The following is a 25,471-nucleotide window of genomic DNA, read 5'->3' as shown; positions in this document are numbered from 1 at the left end:
AGTCAGAAAATCTGGGGATGGAGCCTAGTAAGTTGTGTTTTAAAAAGCCGTGCAGGGGCTTCCCCGGTGGCACAGCGGTTAAGAATCCGCCTGCCAATGCAGGGGACACGGGTTCCAGCCCTGGTCTGGGAAGATCCCACATGCAGCGGAGCAACTGAGCCCGTGTGCCACAACTACTGAGCCTGTGCTCTAAAGCCCACAAGCCACAACTACTGAAGCCCACGTGCCACAACTACTGAAGCCCGTGCACCTAGAGCCCATGCTCCGCAACAAGAGAAGCCACCGCAATGAGAAACCTGCATACTGCAATGAAGAGTAGTCCCCACTCAGCACAACTAGAGAAAGCCCGCACAGCAATGAAGACCCAACACAGCCATAAATAAATAAATAAATAAATAAATTTTTAAAAAAGCCTCGCAGGTGATTCTAATGTATGCTTAGGTTTGAGAACCAATGACTTGGATCAGGGTTTGACAAACTATTTCTATAAAGAACCATGTAAAAATGTTTTAGCATAACAGTCTCTGTCACAGCTACTCAGCTCTGCCATTGTAGCATAAAAGCAGCCACAGACAATGTATAAATGAATGAGCAGGGCTCTGTTCCAATAAACCTTTATTTACAAAAACAGGCAATGGGGTTTTGGAACTGGATAGAGGTTGCACAACACTGCAAATGCATTAAATACCACTGAATTATTCACTTTAAAATGGTTCGTTTTGTGACATGTGAATTTCACCTCAATAAATTATTTTTAAAAAGCAAATAGGCAGTTGTTGGGATTTGGCTCACAAGTAGTAGTTTTCTGACACATGACCAAGATCAACCTTTAATTCTTTGCTTAAACTCATTCCAGGCAACCCTAATTTGCAATTATGTAACTTCTACCTGCATACTTATGACAGGTCACTCACTACCCGACAAGGTACTTTTTTTTCACTTATGGACAGACCCTGATCCTATCTGCAGGGTATTTTCATATACAAAATCTCCATCCCTATGCCTTTTATCCACAGAGAGTTTACTTATTATTGTCTGCTTCACTAAAGGGCTCCATGCCAGGTTGATTTAAAGGATGAGTTCACTCTAATTGGAGAATTACTGAAGGGGGACATGCTTATGTGCTAAAGCACCAGGCAAAGAGAAATTGAATCCCTTAGTTAAATATACTCGACAGGATGGATTGACTTCTCACATACACACACATCCATCATCAGCATATTTTTATTAGATGGAAGATACCTAGGGTTGGCTCCAAGGAAAGTGGTGACAATCGGCAAGCACTCCTCCACAGAGGAGAGAAGGCACTCCTGGCTGTGGAGATGGGCACTTATGATATTGAGGGTCAGGGTCTCCTGCTTAACTTTGGCCACCCAGGAAGCTCTTCCCGTTGCCACTCAGTATCACCAGTGCTGGCATGAAAGGGTCTGCAGTGAGCTAGTTCAACTTGGCTAGCAGTTCTTCCAGTTCTGGCCGAGCTTTGAACCTTCCTTTGAGGTCTTCTTCAGTGTGCTGAGGAGAAGAAAAAGAAGATAAGAGGGAATTACTACAGAGTTACTCAAATATGCCCAGCATCAGAAAAGGATCCATCAGCCAGCTCTGTAGAAAATGATTTAGATTCAAGTAACTATTACTGAGTAGCTACTATGTACCAGACTTATATTAGGTATCAAGGATTCAAAGTTGAATTGGACTTTCTCCCTGCCTTAAGTACATTTCCCTATTTGTGTTCTGTTTAATTACACTGTATGTGATCGTAAATCATGTTTTTTCTGCTATACAACTGCCTCAAGGGAGGGAATTTGTGGGTGTAATGGGCTCACGCCTAACATCAGGACGCTGTGATGGAGTTCAACTTCCATGGTCTATAAAGCATCATCCCTGATGCACTGGAAAAGCCAGAATAATGATCACGGTAAAGCAGCCTGCACACCTTTCCTGATTATTGTTATCTGGGCTAAATTATTCACATGTCTTTCTGTTTCTAAAGCCAGCCAGTCCATATTTTCTATTCCATATTTTGAGCCCACCAGCAGGCCTCTTCTCAAATTAGCACCTACCTCCCTCACTGACAGTTTGACTCCTTCAGGAAGATTGCTTTGGATTATTTCCAAGAAAATCTCTGCAAATGTAGCACTCAAACCGCTGATCTGCAAAAGGAAAGAAGATGCTCTAAGAGAGGCACTGAAACCTAGGTGATTGGGCAGACATGGCAAGGGCTCAAATGTCAGCTCCAGCAGAGCTAGATGGCCTTTGGGTGAAGGATTAACACCCAGAGCTGGTTCTGGAGCCCAGACTTTCCAGGATTTCTCTTGCTGATCTGCCAAGTTGTCTGGTTACTAAGGTGGTCATGGCCAATATCTGCTCCTGTAGGCAATGAATGTCATAACTGGATCAAGAGGTTAAGTCCAGGATGACTTTCTGAATCAACTCAGGTTTACCCACATAGACCAGGACCTGTTGTTGTCAGACCCTGTGCTGAGAATCCAGAGTTAAATCAGATGTGTGGTAGAAGGGCATGCAGGGGGCTGTGGGAACCCACAAGAGAAACACCTACCTAACAATCAGGAAGGTCAGAAAAAGCTTCCAAAAGAGGTAACATCTGGTTAGAGTCTTGAAATACAGGAGTAAATCGGGAGAATTCAACAGTAGTGTGGAGTTTTTAAGGCAGAGGAAGCAATATTCAGTGAAATGTGGAGGAATAGCACAGTACTAGGGAATTGAAACTAGTGCCATGTGTGGCCGGAATGAAAGGGGGTGTGAAGAAGAAAAGCAGGAGGAGTAATATGAAGGCACTTAGGTGCTAATCAAAAGAGTTCAAACTTTATCCTGTGAGACTCAGTGGCAAGTTAGAGCTGTCATAAAATGTAGCTCAAATAATTTATTCCTGATAATATTTAAAGAACCAAGATTGTAAGTACTTTAATTATTTAAAAATTTAACATAGATTTAGGGTGTTACTACCTTAACATCCCTCTGGTTACCTTCCTGATATGTTTCTTGAGAGGATCAAAAAGGGGTGATGTCCATACATTGGAATATTACTTGGCAGTAAAAAGGAATGAAATACTGATACATGGTACAACATGGATGAACCTTGAAAACATTATGCTAAGTGAAAGAAGCTAGATATAAAAGGCCATATTTTATATAATTCCATTTGAAGAAATGCCTAGAAGAGATAAAAACATAGAAGTGGAAAGCAGATTAGTGGTTGCCAGGACCTGGGGGAATGGGGAAAGAGGAGTGACTGCTAATGGGTAGAGAGAGAGAAAGGGAAGCCACTGAGGGGTTCTAGGCAGGACAATGACACGATCACATTGATATAAGCGTAAAGCAAAGTGGATGGATCTGAAAGATTTTTAGGGGTAGAAGCCACTGAATTTGGAGAATTAATAGATACTCAAGGGCAAAGAAGGGTCAAGCATTACGCTCAAAGGTGAGGAGGATTACAGGAAAAAAACATCAGTCCCTCTACAATTAGTTTTGTATACACTGAATGAGGGCACCTGTGGAACATCTTAGTGGAGAAACCCAGTAGACAACTGGATAGCAGGTTTGAAGCTCAACCGAGAGATCAGGATAGAGAAAAGAACCAGGAGAGGCAAATACATTTCAAATTTCTCCCAGAGTACCTACCTGAACTACTCGCTCATGGGTGGTAAGAACTGAGTCCAGGAGCATTTTGCTGCCTTGGTCTTGCAACTGCAACACCTCCACGGTTTTGGTGGGCATCGCATAACTGTGGGAAGGAAGAGTCAGCTATTGGGAGGGTTCCCTTAAGCCAGCAGCACCACTTCAGTCAGGGTAGTCCCTGAGTACAGCCACTACTGCATGCAGTAGCTCCTGCAATCTAGGGCTGTTTATCTTCAGCCAGGGGCAAAGTAACCAGATCCTCTTATGCCTCCTCCAGAAATCTCTAAACTCCGTGAGGGGACAGACCATGTCTAATACTTTTCTGTATCCCCAGTCATGCCTAATATAACACTCTGAATAAAACCTGGTGATTACTAAGTATTTACTGCTACGAAAGAATAGCCAGTTCTAAAAGAATCAAGCTCATCACTAGGTACACTTTGGAGGCTAACTTTGGGTATTTCACCTCTTCTGAAGAGATGAGGCACGAAACCCAATCCTGCTCCAGTTCTATTTTTATTTTATTTTATTTTTTAATTTTTTTGCCATGTCGTGAGGCATGTGGGATCTCAGTTCCCAACCAGAGATCGAACCCGTGACCCCTGCGATGGAAGCGTGGAGTCTTAATCACTGGACCGCCAGGGAAGTCCCCTGCTCCAGTTCTAGAGCAGAATTTCTCAACATCAGCACTACTAACCCTTTAGAACAGATAATTCTTGTTGTGGGGGCTGGAGTATGCATCCCTAACCTCTACACCCAGAAAGTGCCAGTAGTACCCCTGAAGTGATAACAATCAAAATTATCACCAGACATTGTTAAACGTCCCCAGGTTGAGAACCACTGTTGTAGAGTCTCTGTTCACTACAATCGGCTTCAGCAGATCTACATGCCACAATAAAGAGTGCTGGACTTGGGGTCAAGTCTTTGCCCTGTCACTTATTAGCAATATTTACTTAGGCAAGTCCCTTCCCACTCTGGGCCTCAGTTTCTCCATGTATAAAGGGGATTACAATCTAGGCTTATATCAATAGACTATTGTGAGAATCAGATATGGTGATGAGATAGGACTGATGGCTACACAGAAATATGGTATTAGTGTTGTGTTCATCTTATCAAAAATTCCTCAAACTGAAGATAAATGGAATAATAATAACAACAGTAGGATTGCTGAATTTTCATGCCACACAAAGCTTCATCAATTAAGAGTAAGGAGTATGGCCCTCTACAGATGGACTGCTACGAAAAGAAGTTTGGTGTAATGGAAAATGGATTAGAAACATGAGAGTCAATACTGGATTTAAATGTTGGCTTTGCCACTTACTACCTATTTGACCTTGGACAAACTAATTCAGCTCTCTGAGTCTTAGTTTCTTCAGCTATTAAATGAAGATAATAATACCTAGTTCATAGGATTGTAGCAATAATTAAATAAGATTACATAAGTAATTTGCCAGGTATACTGTGCCTACAAATGCCAATTCCCTTGCCCTTATAAACAGTGAGTAAATGCTAGGTATTGCAAACTTCCAGATAGCCTCCCTAAATAACATCCCCTTCCATTTTATAGCACAATCTCTGATCTCTTCAAATTTACCTTTGGTAATAACTTCCTTATATAAAAAAATTGGGGACTTCCCTACTGGTCCGGTGGTTAAAACTCCACACTTCCACTGCAGGGAGCATGGGTTCAATCCCTGGTTAGGGAACTAAGATCCCGAATGCTACGTGGTGCAGCCAAAAAAAAAAAAATTGGGATGCATTCACAGACTTGTTATGGAAAATCAAATAAAGTAATTATGTAAAAGCTTTCAGAAAAGTAAACAGCACTCTAAAATGCTCTTTTTCCTTTTTAACATCCCACAGATAAGACTGAATAAAATGAGAATTGTTCATTCTTGCCACTAAACATGCATTTTATTCCTCAACACTTACAAGATTCCATTGATTTGTTTATTCATTCACTCTTTCAACAAACATTTACTGAGATCCTCTCTGTCCTAGGCAGTCTGGTGGGCACAATGCAGTCTATGCTTTCAAGGAGCTTGCTAAGAGTGTTTGGAGAGACAGGTATGTACACAAACATCCACACTACAGGAAGACAAAGGCAACATAGGTATGTACCAAACGTTACAGGGACAAGAGGGAGAGAAGGGGGAGAGCTTGGGGAAGGCTTTCTAGGTGAGGCAGGGCTTTATTAAGATGTAAAGAATGAACATAGATGTTTGCCATTCCAAAAAACAGCATTCTAGAAAAGTAAGAAGGCATGAGGCCCTCGAAGAGAACCTACAGAAAAACCAGACAAAGTTCAATAAAAAAAAATACTGAGAACTCTAGTCATTTCAAAGTATAATAGGCCTTTAAGTAGTAAGAGTATAGGTATCTTTTTCTTTAGTATCTACTCTTTTCTGTACTTCCCAAATTTTCTGCAATAAACATTACATGGATGATCACATAGTAAAAACAGAAGGGAAGGGACTTCCCTGGTGGTCCAGTGGGTAAGACTTCACGCTTCCAATGCAGGGGGCCTGGGTTTGATCCCTGGTCAGGGAACTAGATCCCGCATGTGTGCTGCAACTAAGAGTTCGCATGCCACAACTAAGAAGTCGGCACGCTGCAACTAAAAAAAGATCCCACAGGCTGCAATGAAGATCCCTCATGCCGCAACTAAGACCCAGCACAGCCAAAATAAATAAATAAATAAATAAATATTTTTTAAAAAAACAACAACAGAAGGGAAGAAATGAAGTAGTTGAATTTCAAAAGTCAACCTAACATGACAAAATAGTGCTAGCTTTTAAGAGTACTGCTGGGATAGGACCCAAGGGACCCTGCTGGGATACTAGGGAACTTAGAATCTGTGGACTCTACTATATATAAGTTATACCTCCATTTTAAAAAATGTAAGTGGATTTTAAAAAAAAAGGAAAGAGCAGCCTTACAGAGAATGATGATGAATGATGCTCTTACCCTCCACAGAGAACAGGAGCGGGGTCAGATTCAGGCTTGGAAACTGCTCCCAGATGAGTAAGATTTCCATCTCTCCAGACACCTGCTCAGCAAGGGATGCAGGCAAATTAAAGGACCCACAGGAGAGGCCCCTTCCTCTCATCTTCTGGGTGAGCTGCAGCTGCAGCAAGGCAGACCATTTATAGAACAAAAGCTAGCACACAGCTCCCCTGCTCAATTCCATCTCAAGGTCAGAGCCCTACCCCCAACTACTAAAAGAAAAATGGATCAAGATAAAATGAAAATCAGAAGAAAAGAAAATCATTTTACCTCTGAAAAGCTGGGCAGTAAGAATGCCTGATATGATGGTCTGAAAACCTCAATCAGTGCAGAGAAGTGAATTGCTAAAAATGAACATCTCATTATGCTCTGCTATTTGGAGCAAAGAACCAGGAAAGAGGCAAAAAGCAGCACATCATTCATTCTATTATCCTAGAATTCATGTTCATGCCTACTGGAACTCAATCCAAGTCAACAAATATTCATTCAGTGCCTACTATGTGTCAGGTACTGGGCAAGGTCTTAGCGTGACCACTGATGAAGACAGAAACAATCCCTGCCTTACATATCTTAGAGTCTAATAATAGTCAAGTAATTATGAGGGTAAGGAATGAGCATTTTGAAAGGGAAGTTATATACCCTTTTTAAAAAAAAATAAATTTATTTTACTTATTTATTTTTGGCTGTGTTGGGTCTTCATTGCTGCGTGCAGGCTTTCTCTAGTTGCAGCGAGTGGGGGCTACTCTTCACTGTGGTGCGCGGGCTTCTCATTGTGGTGGCTTCTCTTGTTGCAGAGCACAGGCTCTAGGTGCACGGGCTTCAGTAGCTGTGGCACGCAGGCTAAGTAGTTGTGGCTCACGGGCTCTAGAGCGCAGGCTCAGTAGTTGTGGCGCATGGGCTCAGTTGCTCTGCGGCATGTGGGATCCTCCTGGACCAGGGCTTGAACACGTGTCACCTGCATTGGCAGGCGAATTCTTAACCACTGCACCATCAGGGAAGAATATACCCTTTACTTCTCCTAAATATATAACATACAGACCTAACTTAATGAGGTTCTCTGAAGAAGTGACATTTAAAATAAAGCCTAAGAAAAAAATAGGGGTTGATTAGCTGAAGGGGAAAGAGTATTCTAGGCTTTAGAGAGCATGTGCAAAGGCCCTGAGGTGGGAAAGGACAAAAAACAAAGTCAGTGTAACTGGAGATAGAAGGAGAGGGAGAGAGAAGTGTGAGTAAAGGTGAGAGAGGCAAGCCCAGGCCATGGAGCACCTAGGAAGGTATGTGAGAAACTTTTATTTTGATCCTAAAGGAATGGGAGGCCATGGAAGGAATTTAAGCATGAGAGGGACATGATCATATTTCCACTCCAGAAAGATTACACTAAAAGCAGTGTGGAGAACCACTTAGAGGGAATTACAAATTTGGAGGAAAAGAAGTGGGTTCAAATCCAGACCTTGCCACTTATGACTACAGGCAAGCTTTTATTATATTATTAATAATAATAACAACAACAATAATAGCAGCCAACAGTTTCTGGACTTAGTTGTAAGCATTTTAAGTATATTACCTCCCTTAATTTTCACAATAGCTTTATTAGATAGGTACTTTTATTAACCTCATTTTACAAATGAGGAAACCAAGACACAAAGAGGTTAAGGAAACTGCCCAATGTCACACAGTAAGAATGTAGCAGAACAAGAGCAAAACCTAAGCAGTCTGGCTCCAGAATCAATGCTTAGATCCACTATGGCAAGGTGCTTGTATGAATTAAGTAAAATAATATACAAAAAAAGTATTTAGCAGAGTGGCTGGCTGTTATGATAGTAGGTGCTCAACAAATGTTACTGCCTGCCTGCCTTTACTCAAATGCAGCCAGAGCTTTTCACAGTAGGGTATTAAAAACAAAATATTTTTTAAAGTCCTTCTGAAAATTTAAAACACTATTCCAAGGAGCTGATCCACTGTAGGTATGATAACATTCTGTAAATGGCACTTAATGCCTCTTTGCCACCACCACGTCTGAGATGCTACCCCTAATCCCTGCCAGCTGAAAAACATCTCATTAATTACTAATAACAATAATATTATTTATGGAGTATTTACAACATTCTGTTAAGTGCTATTATATATTTTCTTATTTAATTTTCAGAACTCAAAGAAATAGGAAAATTATCATCCCCATTATGAAGGCAAAGAAACTGAGGTTCAGAATTTCTCAAGGTCATATTGCTAATAACTGGTAGAACTAGGATTTAAATGCAGATAGTTTGATTCCAGAGCTTTTATTCTTAACCACTTGTTACTCAAAGTGTGATCCAAAGACAAGCTGCTGGTAAGCAAACTGCTTGTTATCAGTTCAAGACAAGATAAGAAGCATGAAACAGTCAGTAAACACACTTTAATTCAATCAACATCTTGTTTTCAATAGCAAGTTTCTTGATGAAGGAAGCAAAGTGTTAATGTATATTTTGGCATAAGCTCCTAATATCTTTGCAGAGTGTACTTTGAGAAGTATTGCTCTAAATTATTATGCTACTCTGCCTCCTTGAACTGATATTAAACTTTATCTTTCACTTATCACTTCCACATTATGTTATAATTTTTTTTGGTGTGTGTATGTGTACACACACACACATACACACACATTCTCCTTGAAGTCGGGCATTTACCTTTGTATCCTCCAGTCAGTATGTCTAGTCCAATGCCTACCACAGAGCAAGAAGAGGCTCAACCAGCAGTTCTTTAATTAAGTACTTTAAAGCACTTTCATTAAACTTTAGGAAATGTATACTACACAACTGGATTGTGTAGTCATATTCAAGAACCTGTCAATCTTTCAAGAATGGCTTAATGTTCCCCATGTGGCAGGCTTTATGCTAGGTACTGAAGAAATGAAGAAGAACACAAGTCCCCATGTAGTCAGGGGGGAAGGGAGCTGGCAAATGAATAGATCATTACAGCCCAGAGCACTAAGTGACATGACAGAGGTATGTGTCAAGTGCTGAAAGAGCAACCAACTCTCTGGGGCATCAGAAAAAGATAAAGCACATCTTTAGGCCTAAAACAATTGAAGTACTATCAGCTGTGAGACCTAAAGTCACCGCTGATTATCCAATCTTCTAAGGAGCACATTTAGCACAGTTATACTCTAAGTAATAAAGGTTTAAAAGTTCAAATTTGGCTTAAGGACTTAAAATAAAATATTATATAATTAAAATTCTGGAGTCAGGGAGAACTGGGTTAAATCCAGGCAACTTACTGGTTCTGTGAATTTTGGCCTTTCAGAGCCTTGGTTTACTCATCTATAAAATGGGAATATACTAATATCTAGTGAGTAAGAAAGTATAATTTTTGCTATATCCACATATGATGCCACGTATTACCTTGCTACAATGGCAAACCAACCACTCAAACTATTATTTATTAAATATTTTTCTTTAAATCAACTCACTTAAAAATTAATTTTAAAAAGAAACTTGAGATGTGGAACAACTGGAACTCATATTGCTGGTTAGAGTGAAAAGTGGTATGGCCACTGTGGAAAGCAGCTAGCTTGGCAGTTTCTTACAAATTTAAAAGTACAGGACTTCCCTGGTGGTGCAGTGGTTAAGAATCTGTCAATGCAGGGGACACGGGTTCAAGCCCTGGTGCAGGAAGATCCAACATGCTGCAGAGCAACTAAGCCCGTGAGCCACAACTACTGAGCCTGCGCACCACAACTGCTGAAGCCCGCACACCTACAGCCCATGCTCCACAGCAAGAGAAGCCACCACAAGGAGAAGCCCACTCACCACAACGAAGAGTAGTCCCCGCTTGCCACAACTAGAGAAAGCCCGCGTGCAGTGATGAAGACCCAACACAGCCAATAAATAAATAAATTAATTAATTAATTATAAAACTAAATAAAAATACACCACTCTTACCATTTGACCCAGCAATCACGCTCCTAGAGAAATGAAAAGTTCTGTTCTCACAAACACCTGTACATGTTTATAGTAGCTCTATTTGTAACTGCCCGAAACTTGAAACAACACAAATGTCCTTCAAATGAATAAACAAACTGTGGTACATCCATTCAATAAAATGCCAGAAGAAGAAGAAAATAAAGCCACTATGAAATACCACCATATATCTCCTAGAATAACTTTAAAAAAATGTGACAAACCAAGTGCTGACCAGAGTAAGGAGTTATTGAAACTCTCATATACTGTTGGTGGGAATACAAAATAGGACAGCCACTCTGGAAAAAGTTTGGCAGTTTCTTATAAAGTTAAACATACATTCACCATACAACCCAACAATCCCAGGCTTAGGTAGTTATTGAAGAGGAAGGAAGACACATGCCCCTACAAAACTGGTATGAGAAAGCTTATGGCAGCTTTATTCATAATTACCAATAAACTAGAAACAATCCAAATGTACATCAACTGGTGAATGCATAAACCAATTAAGGTTCACCATTTAATGCAATACTATTCAGCAACAGAATACTTGCAAAACCCCAGATGAATCTTAAACCCATTATGCTAAGTGAAAGAGGCCAGAAACAAACAGCTACATACTGTATGATTCCATTTATATGATATTCTGGAGAACTTAAAACAATAGGGACAGAAAATCAATCAGTGGTTGCCAGGGACTTGAGAGGAAAAAGAGAGGAAATTGACTACACCTTGGGTACCCAGGAACTTTTTAAGAACTTAATGGTCTTGTTCCATATTTTGATTGTGGCAAACTATATACCTAAAAAGAGTGAATTTTGCTACATGTAAATTATATCTCAAAACTTCATTTAGGGCTTCCCTGGTGGCGCAGTGGTTGAGAATCCGCCTGCCGATGCAGGAGACACGGGTTCGTGCCCTGGTCCGGGAAGATCCCACATGCCGCGGAGCAACTAAGCCCGTGAGCCATGGCCGCTGCGCCTGTGCGTCCGGAGCCTGTGCTCCGCAACGGGAGAGGCCACAACAGTGAGAGGCCCGCATAACGAAAAAAAAAAAAAAAAAAAAAAAAAAAACTTCATTTAACAATAACAAAGCAGAGCATACTACCCACACCAAGAACATCCCATGCAAAGGCATCTTTCATACCTTTCCTCGACTTTAATGGAGAGATGGTTGCAGAGGTTGTGAACATACTGGGCATAACTCTCTGCCAGGGCCATATCATATGCAGTCAGGTGAATGTTTAAAACCCCATATTCATAATCTGTCCCCAAATTAATGGGTCTCACTTCCACTTTTCCTCTCTTCTTCCTGGGCTAAACAGGAAACAAAAGAGAAAGAAACTAAATCAAAGTATTGTATAAGAAATTCTAACCATACCATCTTGATATATACATACATTAAAAAAATCAATCTTTCAGTTAAATTTGTTTACCATTTTTCTCTCAGGTTACCCTACCTATAAATTGAACTTTTCCTGGGAAGGAATGGGCAGCCTCCCTTGACACTCTGGGCTGTAGCATCAGTCAATGAAAGGAGAGGGAATATTGCTGGCATTATTTAACATAAATACATGTGACTGTCTTCTGCCATTAACTAGTTTTAAGACTCATCTTCCAAATGTGGCCCTCAGTTTCCCAATTTTTATATTAATGGGGTTATGCTAGATAACAGATTCTAGAGGATTTAAAAAATTTTTTTGGCCATGCCGTGCAGCTTGTGGGATCTTAGTTCCCTGACCAGGGATTGAACCTGGGCCCTTGGCAGTGAGAGCACACAGTCCTAACCACTGGACCACCAGGGAATTCCCAACAGATTCTTTTCTTTTTTTAATAAATTTATTTATTTGTTCATATATTTTTGGCTGCGTTAGGTCTTCGTTGCTGCGCACAGGCTTTCTCTAGTTCCGGCGAGCGGGGGCTACTCTTCATCGCGGTGCCTGGGATCCTTCTCATTGCGGTGGCTTCTCATGTTGCCGAGCACCGGCTCTATGCGCGCAGGCGGGCTCAGTAGTTGCCACTCACGGGCTCTAGAGTGCAGGCTCAGTAGTTGTGGCGCTTGGGCTTAGTTGCTCCGTGGTGTGTGGGATCTTCCCGGACCAGGGCTTGAACCCATGTCCCCTGCATTGGCAGGAGGATTCTTAACCTCTGTGCCACTAGGGAAGCCCTCCCAACAGATTCTTAATCTAGAATCCATAAAGGAATTTCAAGGGGTGTGTCAACCCCAAAACTTATATGCAAAATTTTACATGTGTGCACATTTTTTCTAAGGAGAGAATCGTAACTTTCATCGGAATCTTAAAGAAATCAATCACAAGAAAGTGCAGAATTACTTCTCTTCCAGCCCTCCTAGCTTTGAAATTCTGCAGTTCAATTATTTAGACAGCCTTCATTTTAAAAGCTTAGAGGCAGACTAATTATTTTATTTCTACCCTTCTCTTTCATATAAAGTATTCACTACATATCAACCTGTGCAAATTGCTGTAAAAAGTATGAGCCCTAGGAAAACAGATATGTAACACGACATAGATCAGGATCAAGAAAGTTTCTCAACCAGAAATAATTTAACCTAAATGCCCATCAGGAGGGGAACTTGTTAAATAAAACATGGCACATCCATTCAATAGCACATTATGCAGCTGTAAGAAGACATAAGGAACTTTCTTATGTACTGATACAGAAAGGTTTTTAAGATAAATTAAATGATAAAAGCAGACTGTAGAATAATGTTTTCAGAATATTGACATACATATACAAAGGGTGGTTGGGGGAGAATAGATGTGTCTGTTTAATTACTTACATATTTATCTGTTTGCATATAAAAAAATAACTCTGGAAGGATACACAAAAATACTAATACCATTGGCTGCCTATGAGGGAGGGAACTGTATGGCTGGGGCACAGGGATGGGAAGGAGACTTTTTAACTATTTCCCTTCTATATTTTTTGAATTTTTAATAATATGAATCTTTTATCAATTCAAAGTTAGAATCTTAAAATCTACCTTGCTTTTTAAAATTTTTTAGTAAAAATGTTTTTATAATATTCATACTAAAAATGCATAAAAAAGTACACAACTCAATGAACTTTCAAAGTGAAAATACCTGTATAAACAGTATCTTGAACAAGAAAGAAACCACTACCAGCACCCCCAAAAGTCTCCTGCCCCCCAAATTGGTGACCACTATTCTGACTTCTAAAACCATATGCTTATTTTGCCTTTTTTCTAAATTCGTGAAAATGGAATAATACACTATGTTCTCTTTTGTGTCCAGCTTCTTTAACTCATTATGTTTTTAAGATTCATCATGTTTTATGTGAAACAGGAATTCTTTCCTTCTCATTGCCCTAGTAAGTCTATTATATGAATATGTTATAGTTTATTTATCCTTTTTACTGTAGGTGGAAATTACAGTTGTTTCCAGTGTGGAGCCATTATGAACAGTATTGCTACCAATGTTTTTGCGTGTATCTTTCAGTGAACATATGTATGTATTTCTGTTGGGGATATACCCAGAACTTGAACTACTGAGTTACAGACAATGTAGAGGTTCATCTTTAATAAGTTCTCTGTTTTTCAAAGTGGTTTCCAATTTAGACTCCCACCAGCAGTACACGAACGTTCTAGTTGCTCTACATTCTTGCCAATACTTACAAAACTTAGTATAGTCAGGTTTTCTGGTGGGTTCTTTTAGCCATTCTGGTTGGTATGAAGTGGTAATGCATTCAGACTTTAACTTGCATTTCCTTTAAGTCTACTGAACCTGAGCATGTTCCCATATATCCACTGGCCATTTGGATATTCTCTTTTATAACCTGCCTATTCAAGTATTTTGCCCATTTTTTAGATTGAGTTGACTTCCTTTCTCTTACTGATTTGCAGAGGTTCCTTCTATATTCTAGACATGATCCTTTGTTAAACGTACATGTTGCAAATATCTTTTTCCTCCCTGTGTCTTCCTTTTTCACTTTTTAATGGTGCTTTTTTTTTTTTTTGCAGTTCGCGGGCCTTTCACTGTTGTGGCCTCTCCCATTGCGGAGCACAGGCTCCGGACGCACAGGCTCAGCGGCCATGGCTCACGGGCCCAGCCGCTCCACGACACGTGGGATCTTCCCGGACCGGGGCGCGAACCCGTGTCCCCTGCATCGGCAGGCGGACTCTCAACCACTGCGCCACCAGGGAAGCCCAATGGTGCATTTTGATGAGCAAAAATTGTTATTTTTAATGTAGTCCAATTTACTCATTTTTTTCTTTTATATTTATAGTGACTTTTGTGTCCTGTTTAAGAAATCTTTGCTTACCTTAAGATCATGAGGATATTCTTGTATGTTATCTTCTAAAGTTTGATTATTTTAATATTTACATTTAGATCTACAATCATTTTAAGTGCTTTTTGTGTACAGTGTGAAATAGGAGTCAAGTCAGTTTTTTTCACATGACTATTCAATCCAATTGACTCAAGTACCCCAGCACCATTGCAGTGTCACTTATGTCATATAATACATGTTCAGAGATACTTGGATCTGTTTCTATATTCTTTATCCTGCTCTATTGGGCTATTTACCTATTCTATTTTTTTTTTTTTTTTTTTTTTTTTTGCGGTACGTGGGCCTCTCACTGTTGTGGCCTCTCCCGTTACGGAACACAGGCTCCAGACGTGCAGGCTCAGCGGCCATGGCTCACAGGCCTAGCTGCTCCGCGGCATGTGGGATCTTCCCGGACCGGGGCATGAACCCGTGTCCCCTGCATCCGCAGGTGGACTCTCAACCACTGCGCCACCAGGGAAGCCCTATTTGTCTATTCTTGAGCTAATAACACACTGTCCTAGTTATTGGAGATTTAGAATAAATCTTGCTATTTGGTAGAAATTTTTTTAAAGAAAAATATGGGGTGGGAATCTATTTACATGTCTTAAGTCACCCCTATCTAACAGCCAACAGCCTAGTTACTGCCATAGCAGAAGTGTTCCTGGCAGAGCACCTAGAGTGGTTCTCTCACATCAATGCTCTCCAGGTCAGTCTGAGAGAGCAGAGGCCCAATCTAGAGAAACAGGGGGAGGGCCAAGTAATGGTCCTTTCACAAGGCCAGTAAAACTGATGACAAACCTGATCTCACAGGGATATTCGAAGAAGTGAACAAAGCACTGTATATAGTTAATTCAATCTGTGGCACATATTTAAACACTCAATAAACATTAACTTTTATTATTATTTTTTCATTTTCATATTCCTCACATCTAGCACAGGGCCCAGCAGAGAGACAACATGCAGTGAATCACTATTTTAGAATTTTAGAATAGGATGGCTTTTAGAGATAACTTTTTCCCAGTTCTTCATCCTTGCAGGGGAAGAATATGAAGCCCAGAGAGATTAAATATGTCCCCCAGGGCTTCCCTGGTGGCGCAGTGGTTGAGAGTCCGCCTGCCGATGCAGGGGACACGGGTTCGTGCTCCGGTCTGGGAGGATCCCACGTGCCGCGGAGTGGCTGGGCCTGTGAGCCGTGGCCGCTGAGCTTGCGCGTCCGGAGCCTGTGCTCCGCAGCGGGAGAGGCCACAACAGTGAGGCCCGCATACCACAAAAAAAAAAAAAAAAAAAAAAATGTCCCCCAGAGTCACACAGCCACACCCGACAGATCCTAGGAACTAACCCAGACCTCCTGACTCCCAATGCAGAAATTTTTCCACTGAAGCCTCTGCATTATTAAAGTTCTTAACAGTGGTAGTCACCCCAGGGTCCTAGACTTTGCTATGAGTGAGAAGCCAACTTCTATAACCAACCATCAAGGTGCAGGGGTTTGGCTCTCCTGCAGAGCCCACAATACCCAAGGCCAAATGCAGCGATCCAGACTTCTCATCATGACAGCACTGCAGTCAGAGCTGTGAAGAATGCTAAAGTCAGAATGCAAAGGGGAGTGGCTGAAATTTTCCAGCAGGGAAGGGAGGAGCTTCTTTGAAGCCTGCAGGAGGCTTTTCTTAACCAGGGAAAATGCCAGGGCTCTTCAAAGGTGTCGCTTTAGGAAAACAAAAAGAAGAAAGTTTATTCTAGTATCCCTCTTGGCATCTCACGTGCTTTTCCATGTTGGCCTAGATCTGTCTGGACCAATCCACACCATCAGGAGTCCACTGTGATATTATATTTCAGTTCTGAGCCAGGGCACAGCATAGCTAGCAAGAGCTTGAGTGCATGAGATTTCAGACACCAGTTCCTATAATTTTACCTGCTCAATCTTTCTCATCACCTCCTTTTTATTCCTACTGCCTGAGTTTAGACCTTCATGACTGCCATGGGGAGCTATTAAAGATATCTGTGCAAGAGATGTACATGACTAGGGCTGTGTTTTGGGAAGGCCACCCTGACTGCCCATGTAGGAGAGCTAGGCAGGAAAGGAATGGAGACTACGAGAAAGATGGCAGGGAAGATGGACTACTGTCCACTATCAAACTTTGGTACTCCTGTGACTGACCTGGATTCACCGTGAGTTGGCCCAGGGCGGCCATCCTTGGATCCCTGTAGAAGTACAATATGATGCCCAAAATGGGCCATGGGATAAATCACTAAACCATTTTTGTACAGAAATATCCATATTACTCCTATTTTACAGACAGAAAACTGAGGTCCTCTGAAGGATGTTATTTGGCCAAGGCTACTGGGAAACTTTGCTGGCAAAGAACAGATAGAGAAAGGACTCAGATTAGAATCACAGACTGTTACAGCTGGAAGGTAACTTAGAGATAACTTAGTATCTCATTCCTTCCTCCCCTAATTTTATATAAGGGGGAAGTCGAGGTCCAGAAAAGGGAAATGACTTGTTTAAAGGTTACAATAGTAAGGAAATGGAAAAGGCAACCACTTTGGGTCTAGCCATTGCTAGAAGCTGAGTCTGTGGCCCCAAACCCAGGCTCTCTCCTCTAGATTCTGCAAAAGTAATGATAGTAGCTGCCTATCACTATAGGTGGCATTCTCTAGGGTGCGAAAGTTGGGAAGAAATTGTATCATCTGAATCCTCAAATGAATAGCTGACAGGCCTGCAGCATATACAGCTTCCAGAAATTCTGCTGATGGAAATTTTAAAAGCTACACCTGGGGACTTAAATGATTTGGTGATGGTACTCTGAACAGTCCATAATGAGCTATAGGGTGCACAGAAATCAAGTGGTTATGTTTATAACTCAGTGTAGCACACTCAAGAAATGTACACCAGGCAGAAGGCCTGATCCTGACTGGGATGGCAGAGAGGCTCAGCCTGGTGCTGTATAAAGAGCCCTAGACTAAGATGGAAGCCAAAGAAAATCTGGGGGACTTCCCCGGAAGTTCAGTGGTAAAGACTCCACAGTTCCACTGCAGGGAGCACAGGTTTGATCCCTGGTTGGGGAACTAAGATCCTGCATGCTGCACAGCATGGCCGGAAAAAAAGAAAGAAAATCTGGGCTCAAGTACTGTCTTAGTCACCACATGACATTGAGTGACCTCTCTAGATGTCAGTGTCTTCATCCGTAACACCTAAGGTTCTTGCGAAGCTCAAAATAGTGAATTTATGTGAAATGAAAATAGCATGGACATTAGATGGATTGTGACCACTGTCAGTTCAAATAATGGCTCTGGAAATTACTAGCCACTTGGGCAAGTCATTTAATGAGTCTTAGATTCCTTAAACAGGGTCCTTAATAACCACAGCATATCTGAGGATTAAATAAAATATACCATTTGTAATACTGTAAAATGAAATAATGCTTTTAAAGCCTGGCACACAGTGGTTACACGTCTGGTATATAGTAGTTGCTCAATAAGTGGTATCTTTAAAGAAAGATTGAGTAATGTACACAGATAGGACATTATTTTTACTACAAATTGGAGGTAAGCATGCTCCTAGTATCCTATTGGTATGTTTTACAGAATAAGATATTTATTAAGCACCTGCTGTGTGCAAAGTGCTGATTCAACCACTCTAAGGAAAGAGACCAAAGAAAGAGAAAACACAGTCCCAGCTCTAAAGAGGCTTACAGTTCAGAGAAAGAGAGAGAGAGAGAAGACACACATGAAAGAACCAGTCCTCTCAGGACTTCCCTGGTGGCACAGTGGTGAAGAATCCAACTGCCCATGCCGGGGACACGGGTTTGAGCCCTGGTCCGGGAAGACCCCACATACCACGGAACAACTAAGCCTGTGAGCCACAACTACTGAGCCCACGTGCCGCAACTACTGAAGACTGCCCGCCTAGAGCCTGTGCTCTGCAACAAGAGAAGCCACTGCAATGAGAAGTCCACGCACCACAATGAAGAGTAGCCCCCGCTCGCCACAACCAGATAAAGCCCGTGCACAGCAATGAAGACCCAATGCAGCCAAAAATAAATTAATTTTTTTAAAAAAGAAGAAGAAAAAGAACCAGTCCTCTCAATTTAATCATAACAAGCAGCCTACCTCCCATGGCAAGTTCAACACAAGCTACTTTGCTGCACCATGTCAATTAAAACCCAAGAGCAATGACCTCAGGTGGCCGCAGCTGAAAGTGCAATGAGCAGGTCAGTACGCCTAGGTTTTTTGCATGACATATAAGGGTATATAGTAGTTCCTCAATAAATGGCAACTTTAAAAAACGTTGATCTAGACCTATCTACTTCTCAAGTCTCATGTCCCATCATCCTCTAGTGCCCACTTGAGATTCCAGGATTAACAAACTGCTAAAAGTTTCCCAACTGCATCTCCAGGATCAATGACTTTCCACCTTTGCCCAGAATGTTTCCCCTCCCTGCAGAGTCTGACTCTTCACCCAACATCCTCAATGTGAGTAACTCCTAGTAATTTTTTGTTGCTGTTGTTGTTGCTTTTTGCGGCATCCACGCGGCGTGCGGGATCTTAGTTTCCTGATCAGGGATGGAACCCGTGCCCCAAGCGTGGCATCTTAACCACTGGACCGCAAGGGAAGTCCCTCTTAGTCATTTTTTAAGACTCTGTTCATGCTCTTCCAGGAAGCCTTCCCTCATTCCTCATGCTGAGTTAGGTACTACTCCTATGTGTTCCCATAGCAACCCCCTCCCCATTATACACCACTATCACTTATCACATGTACCCATTTATTCAACAAATATTTTCTGACCAATAGTGATAAGCCAGACCAGGGTTAGCAATAGGGATAAGATAGTAAACACGACAGCCATAGTCTCTGCTTGCTGAAACTTGCAATCTATTGGGAAAGGCATACATAGAACAATTATAAGAAGATGCATGTTTTGAGGGAGGAAAATAGAGTGCTATGGGATTGGAAAAAGAGGGACTAATGCCATCATCAGCATCATCATTATCACCACCAGTAACTACTTATGGCCTCCATGTTTCAGACACTATGCTAAGTACTTAAAACTTTCTTTTTACGCGGGCCTCTCACTGTTGTGGCCTCTCCCGTTGCTGAGCACAGGCTCTGGACGTGCAGGCTCAGCGGCCACGGCTCACGGGCCCAGCCGCTCCGCGGCATGCGGGATCCTCCCGGACCAGGGCACGAACCTGTGTCCCCTACATCAGCAGGCGGACTCTCAACCACTGTGCCACCAGGGAAGCCCCAAAACTTTCTTTTTTAACTTACTTCTCACAAAGCATTTAAATAACATGGTTATTTAAAGGCAAGAAAATTGTGACTTGTAAAAGTTAAGTAACTTACCCAAGGACACACACTAGTAAGCATAAGAACTGAATCTTTAACTTGGGTCTGCCTAATTCTAAAACATTTCTCTTAATCTCCATCTTTCTCTTTAAGGAAGGTATGCAGAGCCTGCCAGTTTCAATATCTATTCTCTCTTTTCTCTTTAATCACGGACCTGCTGAATTTTACCTGGGCACATGACCATTTATAATAAAAATTACATTTCCCAACCAATCTTGCAGCTGGGTATGGTTATGTGAACAAGTTCTGGCCAGTGGGATACAAGCTCACACATATTGCTTTCCCTTTCCCCTTCCTGCTGGTTGGAATGTGGACATGAAGGCTTAAGTGGAGGCAGCCATCTCAGACTGTGAGATAGAAGCAGTATGATAAGTGTTGCAAAACGAAAGGCGGGAATATCTACCTATATTTTATATGACAGAAAAATAAACTCTATCTTGTTTAAGCCCCTTGACTGAGTGGATCTCCCTCTTATGGCAGCCAAACCACTACCTCAATAAGAAAGTATTATGTCTCATTCATTTCTCTATTCCTACAGTCCAGAAATATTAAATGTTGAATTGAGCTGAATTAAATTCTGGTTCTAATTCTGTTATTTACTAGCCATATGGTCATAGAGAAATCACTTATGCTCCTCAGTTTCCTTTTCTGCCCAGTCCACCTCACAGGATAGTTGGTGAAGCAAAAAGCATGGTTGTCAAATCTATTGGTTACAAAGGGCCTAAGAAAAAATCACGTTTCCCTTTGTGAAGCACATGAAATACTCATCAATGTGCTTTCATTGTATAAAACAAGAATGACTTAACTAGCAGAACATATGGTTAGATTATATAAATGGAGTTCTCTGCATTTCAAAAAATATGAAAACATACTAGTTTCTTTGTTAACATTTATTTTCATCAAGTAAAACTGATGGGAGAAAAACTTGTAATTTAGAAAATTCTATCCATTAACTTAATTGTCTTTCTAAAATGTGGAAGATTGCCATTATTAAACCTGAGGAGAAGTTCCATTCTAGGATCACCAGTGTTCCAAGGGCCTATGGTTTGAGAGGCACTGAGATAATGGATGTGAAAGCACTTTGAAAATGGAAAGAGATCATTACTTTTACTCATATCAAAAATGAATCTCTCTAAAACTCTGACACTGTTGTAATTTAGCAGAAGAGGCAAGGCAGGATGAGAGCCCAGTGGGCTGGAGACCAGGGTGCTCTAATGGCACAGGCTAAAAGTCAGGTCTTCACAGGAATCTCTCTGTGCCTGGAAAAGCTCTGGGAAACTCTTTAATAGTTTTTACAGCCCCAGTGTTTCCAGCTACCCTAAGCAACTGCATACTCCTAGATGAGTGTCAGTTCACTTTACATATTCAGTGCGAGGATACAGGTAGTATTTAATAAATGTTTGTTGAGATGAACTCTATAACACCTCCACTGACCCTTTCAGGGAGAACTGCATCTTTAAACTTTGTTCTCTTGATATTTAGTTCATTTCCCAAGCAAAGCACTTCCCACATGTATTTTAGCTACATTTTTGAGCACTATCCTTCCCAGGCCACTTCATAGTTTTTGTAATAAGAGACTGTGTCCCACTCACCACAGCATCATCTGTGCAAAGCACAGTGCCTGGCACATAGCAGACACTCAATAACGGTTGTTCTTTTCAATGAGTTACAAGAGGTAGACTTGAGGGAAAACATGGATGCTAGTTTAAAACAACTCTCTGTAAGCCAGTCCTATAATCCATGTCTAGTCCTACCGTCACCAGGCCAGCAAAACCAATCTTTCTGTTTCCAGGAAGCTAGGACTACCACCACAAAGTGATTCTGATCTGATTTTTCTGGGAATGACGTCACAGTCTCCTCACAGACTTGTGGCTATTAGAGCTGATCAATCTATGAGTGCTACAACACAATAAGTAGGTGTCAGAAATGATAAACACCTCCTCTATGTCAACAGTCAGAACAGCATGAAGTTTCCAAGAGAAAAGGTATCTTGATTCCTGGTGGCCGTTCTACAAAGAGGAAATAAATTGTCTGAGTTCAAAAACCTTACTCTCTTGCCCCAGAGCCTGAAAAATAGAACATATAACAGCTAAAACTGACAGCAATTTATGTTGTCTCCATTTTATCCTCCCACATCTTCCTCTTGGCAATGCTTTTATTCTTGGGCTGCTATTACCCTAAAATTGGAGGCTGAACAACAGCTGAGGGCAAGTAAGTAAGTGGTTTGGGGTGATATGACCTAGCACTATACAAATGTGAAGGACTATATTCTTTTTATTTTTATCAAATAAAAATCACTCCAAATAATCTGAAACCTTTTAAATTTAACAGAATGATGCAGGGCCCTTGAAGGAATAATGAGATTACACACTGAGACACAGTGCTATGGCTGTAGATATGCTCTGAAGTGTGATCCCTCACTGCCATGAGTGAAGGTGGGCCTTACATGATGAGAGAAGAAAAAGGAAGATATCATGTCTTAAAGAAGAAAGAGCATGTACAAAGACACAGAAGCATGAGACAGAATGGGTGTATGAGAAAATGTGCCTTAAGTATAGGGTGCAAAATGGGAAATCACTGAGAAGGAGATTGGGGCTATGCTGAGAGACCCAGAATCCCACTGAGGATACAGAAAAAATGGTTTGCTATCATCCCCCATGCTGCCACCCAAGAGGAAGCTTTGTTTTCATCTCTCTTCTCATTAACTCCTCAGAGAAGCATCAAGGACAAGGGCACAGGATGGAGGGATGAGAACCAACCTAGAGTTATAAACCAGGCCATGCAAGATAGAGATAAAACCAGTATTGACAAGGAAAGCTGAGGTGAGATAGATGTGCCTTTTCCTTCCCAAGGTTCAGGAGTCATATGGCTGAGTGTGAGACCTTTGGAAGGAGGTGTGAAGAGATTATACCAGCAGAAAAGGGACAAGGGTTGGCCACTTTGTGCATGAGAATTAACTCTTGTCTCAGGGATGTAAGGCTCAAGAGAGTAGAGGAGCCAGCCTGAGAGTCAGAGAAGAAAAAATGGGAATATGGCTGTTCATTGTTTTTTCTAGGTTCTAAGTTCAGGGAAGAAAGGAAGCCAAAAGATGACTTCTAGCTTTTCCAGTCCAGTTCCCCAGGGGTACAAAAGAGACAGGGACTTGGGACAGAGCCTCTGTAAGCTGGCGGATGAAAGTTTTCATTGTGCTGTTCCGTGTGGGAAGTGAGGAGCCTCTAGCAGCTTCCATCACTATCCAGCCCTATGGTGCTAGCCACCCTGGAACAATGAATGCCATCAGAGAAAAGCCTACAGCCCTAACAAAAGGGAGCATCATTGCCTTCAAGCAACCAAGGTCATCTGGAGGCAGCTGTTTGCAGAGAATGGGTTGTTTGCCAGCTCTGATTTACAAAACCTCAGGGCAGCTCCAATAACCACGTTTAGGTTCAGCTCAGTCAATATTTATTGTCCTCTACTTGATGCCAGGCTTTGTGCTGGACACCGAGGATACAGAAAAAATATGAGACATGGCCTCTACCCTGAGGATGCTCATCATCTAGGAGGAGAAATAGTCATCAAAACAGGTGGTTAAAATAGCAGCAAGTCCTAGGATAGAGGAAGCACAAGGAACTCCAGCAGCTCATGGTAGGACAAGTAACCCAGTGCTGGGAATCAGTGGTTTCTCAGAAGGGGAGATTTGTTCTTCCCCTCCTCATTCTGCTTCCTCAATTGGATTTAGATGTTCAGAATGTATTAGCCAAGTGAAGAAGGAGAGCAGGTCTTCCAAGTAGACAGAAGAGCATGTGAGAGGTCTCAAAACAGTATGATGATTTGAGTATGGTATCCATGAGATGGGAGAGGAGGCTGGAGAGAAAGATGGGACAGATGGCATTAGACATGCCATTAAGCTTCCTTTTATAACAAGCCAAGGAGTGGGCCAGAGCATGGTATATACAGAAAATTATCCATTAGGGAGGATCCCAAGAAATTAAAAAAAACAAAAAACTCACACCCAAACAAAACTAATTTTATTTTCTGCTAATTTATGCAAAACTTTTAGAAGGGGGATATCCCAAAATAAAACAACTCCAAGAACTTGCTCTGAGGTGTCACAACGCAGAAAGGATGTAAATCACTCCTTCTTCTGAATTTTTTTTTTTTTTTTTTTTTTTTTTTGCGGTACACGGGTCTCTCACTGTTGTGACCTCTCCCGTTGCGGAGCACAGGCTCCGGACGCGCAGGCTCAACCGCCATGGCTCACGGGCCCAGCCGCTCCGCGGCATGTGGGATCTTCCCGGAGCGGGGCACAAACCCGTGTCCTCTGCATCGGCAGGCAGACTCTCAACCACTGCGCCACGAGGGAAGCCCCTGAATTTTAAATAGCACTTTGTATCTTCCTTTTAGCACTTGTCACTTTCTGCTTGGGAGCATAATTATTTGTGTCTTATCTCTAGTGGTTTATCAGCTCCCTGTGAGCATGAACCAGGTCTTGTTCATTCATACTATAAAATTTTACTGCAACTCAGTCTGAATAGGCAAGGCACCCCCAACAGTACCTAGCACATAATAGATGTTTGAAAAATGTATCATAGCATAATGGAGTTACATAATATCAGAGCTGAAAGACTCTTGAAGATATTCTAATCCAGAGTTTCTCAAACTTCGTGAAGAGTCTGACAAAAGCTATGGACTCTCTTTCCAGAAAAAGTCACACATAGAAAACATTTTACATATAATTTCAGGGCCTGCCATGCCCAAAGAGGTTAGGTTACTTACCCCAAATCATGAAGCTAATAACTGGCAGAACCAAGCCTAGAACACAAGTTTCCTGGTTCCCAATTCAGTACTCTCTCAACACAAAGGAACAATTTTAGTAGGGCTGTTTCCTGCTGGGAAGGTGCCTGATACAAGCCTCAAGTATGGCAACATTCCTGTCATGAAATTCCTTGATATAAGGATGTTGCTCAGAAGAACGTGGCAAGTTTAGTGGCTTCTGAGGCCCACATGCAGTGGTACTGGACCTCTGCCAAGGTGAGAGAGGCAATGGGAGATGTGCGGGGTTGCATGGGAGCATCGAACTAAGCCAAAGAACCAAAAGCGATGTTGAAATCTCCCCAAGTAGAACAGCGAAATCTTCCTAACTATACTGTTTACAGGAAGTGATAGAATCGTGACTCAAAGCTAGACTGTCTGACTTTCAAGCCAGTTTTGTGTCCATCCCACTACAAAATCCTCTGCAAATGCACAAAAAATCTAAC

The 25,471-nt window shown here is 41.6% G+C and overlaps 1 protein-coding gene across 1 annotated transcript in view; it reads right to left on the bottom strand.

Annotated features, from left to right (window-relative positions):
- Positions 1 to 598: 598 nt before the first annotated feature.
- MRPL48 (mitochondrial ribosomal protein L48) overlaps positions 599 to 25,471 on the bottom strand; it is a 49,446-nt gene continuing 24,573 nt past the window's right edge. Inside the window, exons 6-9 of the mRNA XM_059069714.2 lie at positions 11,727 to 11,896; positions 3,640 to 3,742; positions 2,061 to 2,150; positions 599 to 1,512 (exon numbers count right to left, since the gene is read on the bottom strand). Coding sequence (XP_058925697.2) covers positions 1,438 to 1,512; positions 2,061 to 2,150; positions 3,640 to 3,742; positions 11,727 to 11,896 — 438 coding nt within the window. The 3' untranslated portion in view covers positions 599 to 1,437. The remainder of the gene's footprint in view (positions 1,513 to 2,060; positions 2,151 to 3,639; positions 3,743 to 11,726; positions 11,897 to 25,471) is intronic.

Source organism: Kogia breviceps, chromosome 7 (genome assembly GCF_026419965.1).
Source record: "Kogia breviceps isolate mKogBre1 chromosome 7, mKogBre1 haplotype 1, whole genome shotgun sequence".
In the NCBI taxonomy this organism is placed as follows: Eukaryota; Metazoa; Chordata; class Mammalia; order Artiodactyla; family Physeteridae; genus Kogia; species Kogia breviceps.
This window is presented reverse-complemented; position numbering and strand designations above follow the sequence as displayed.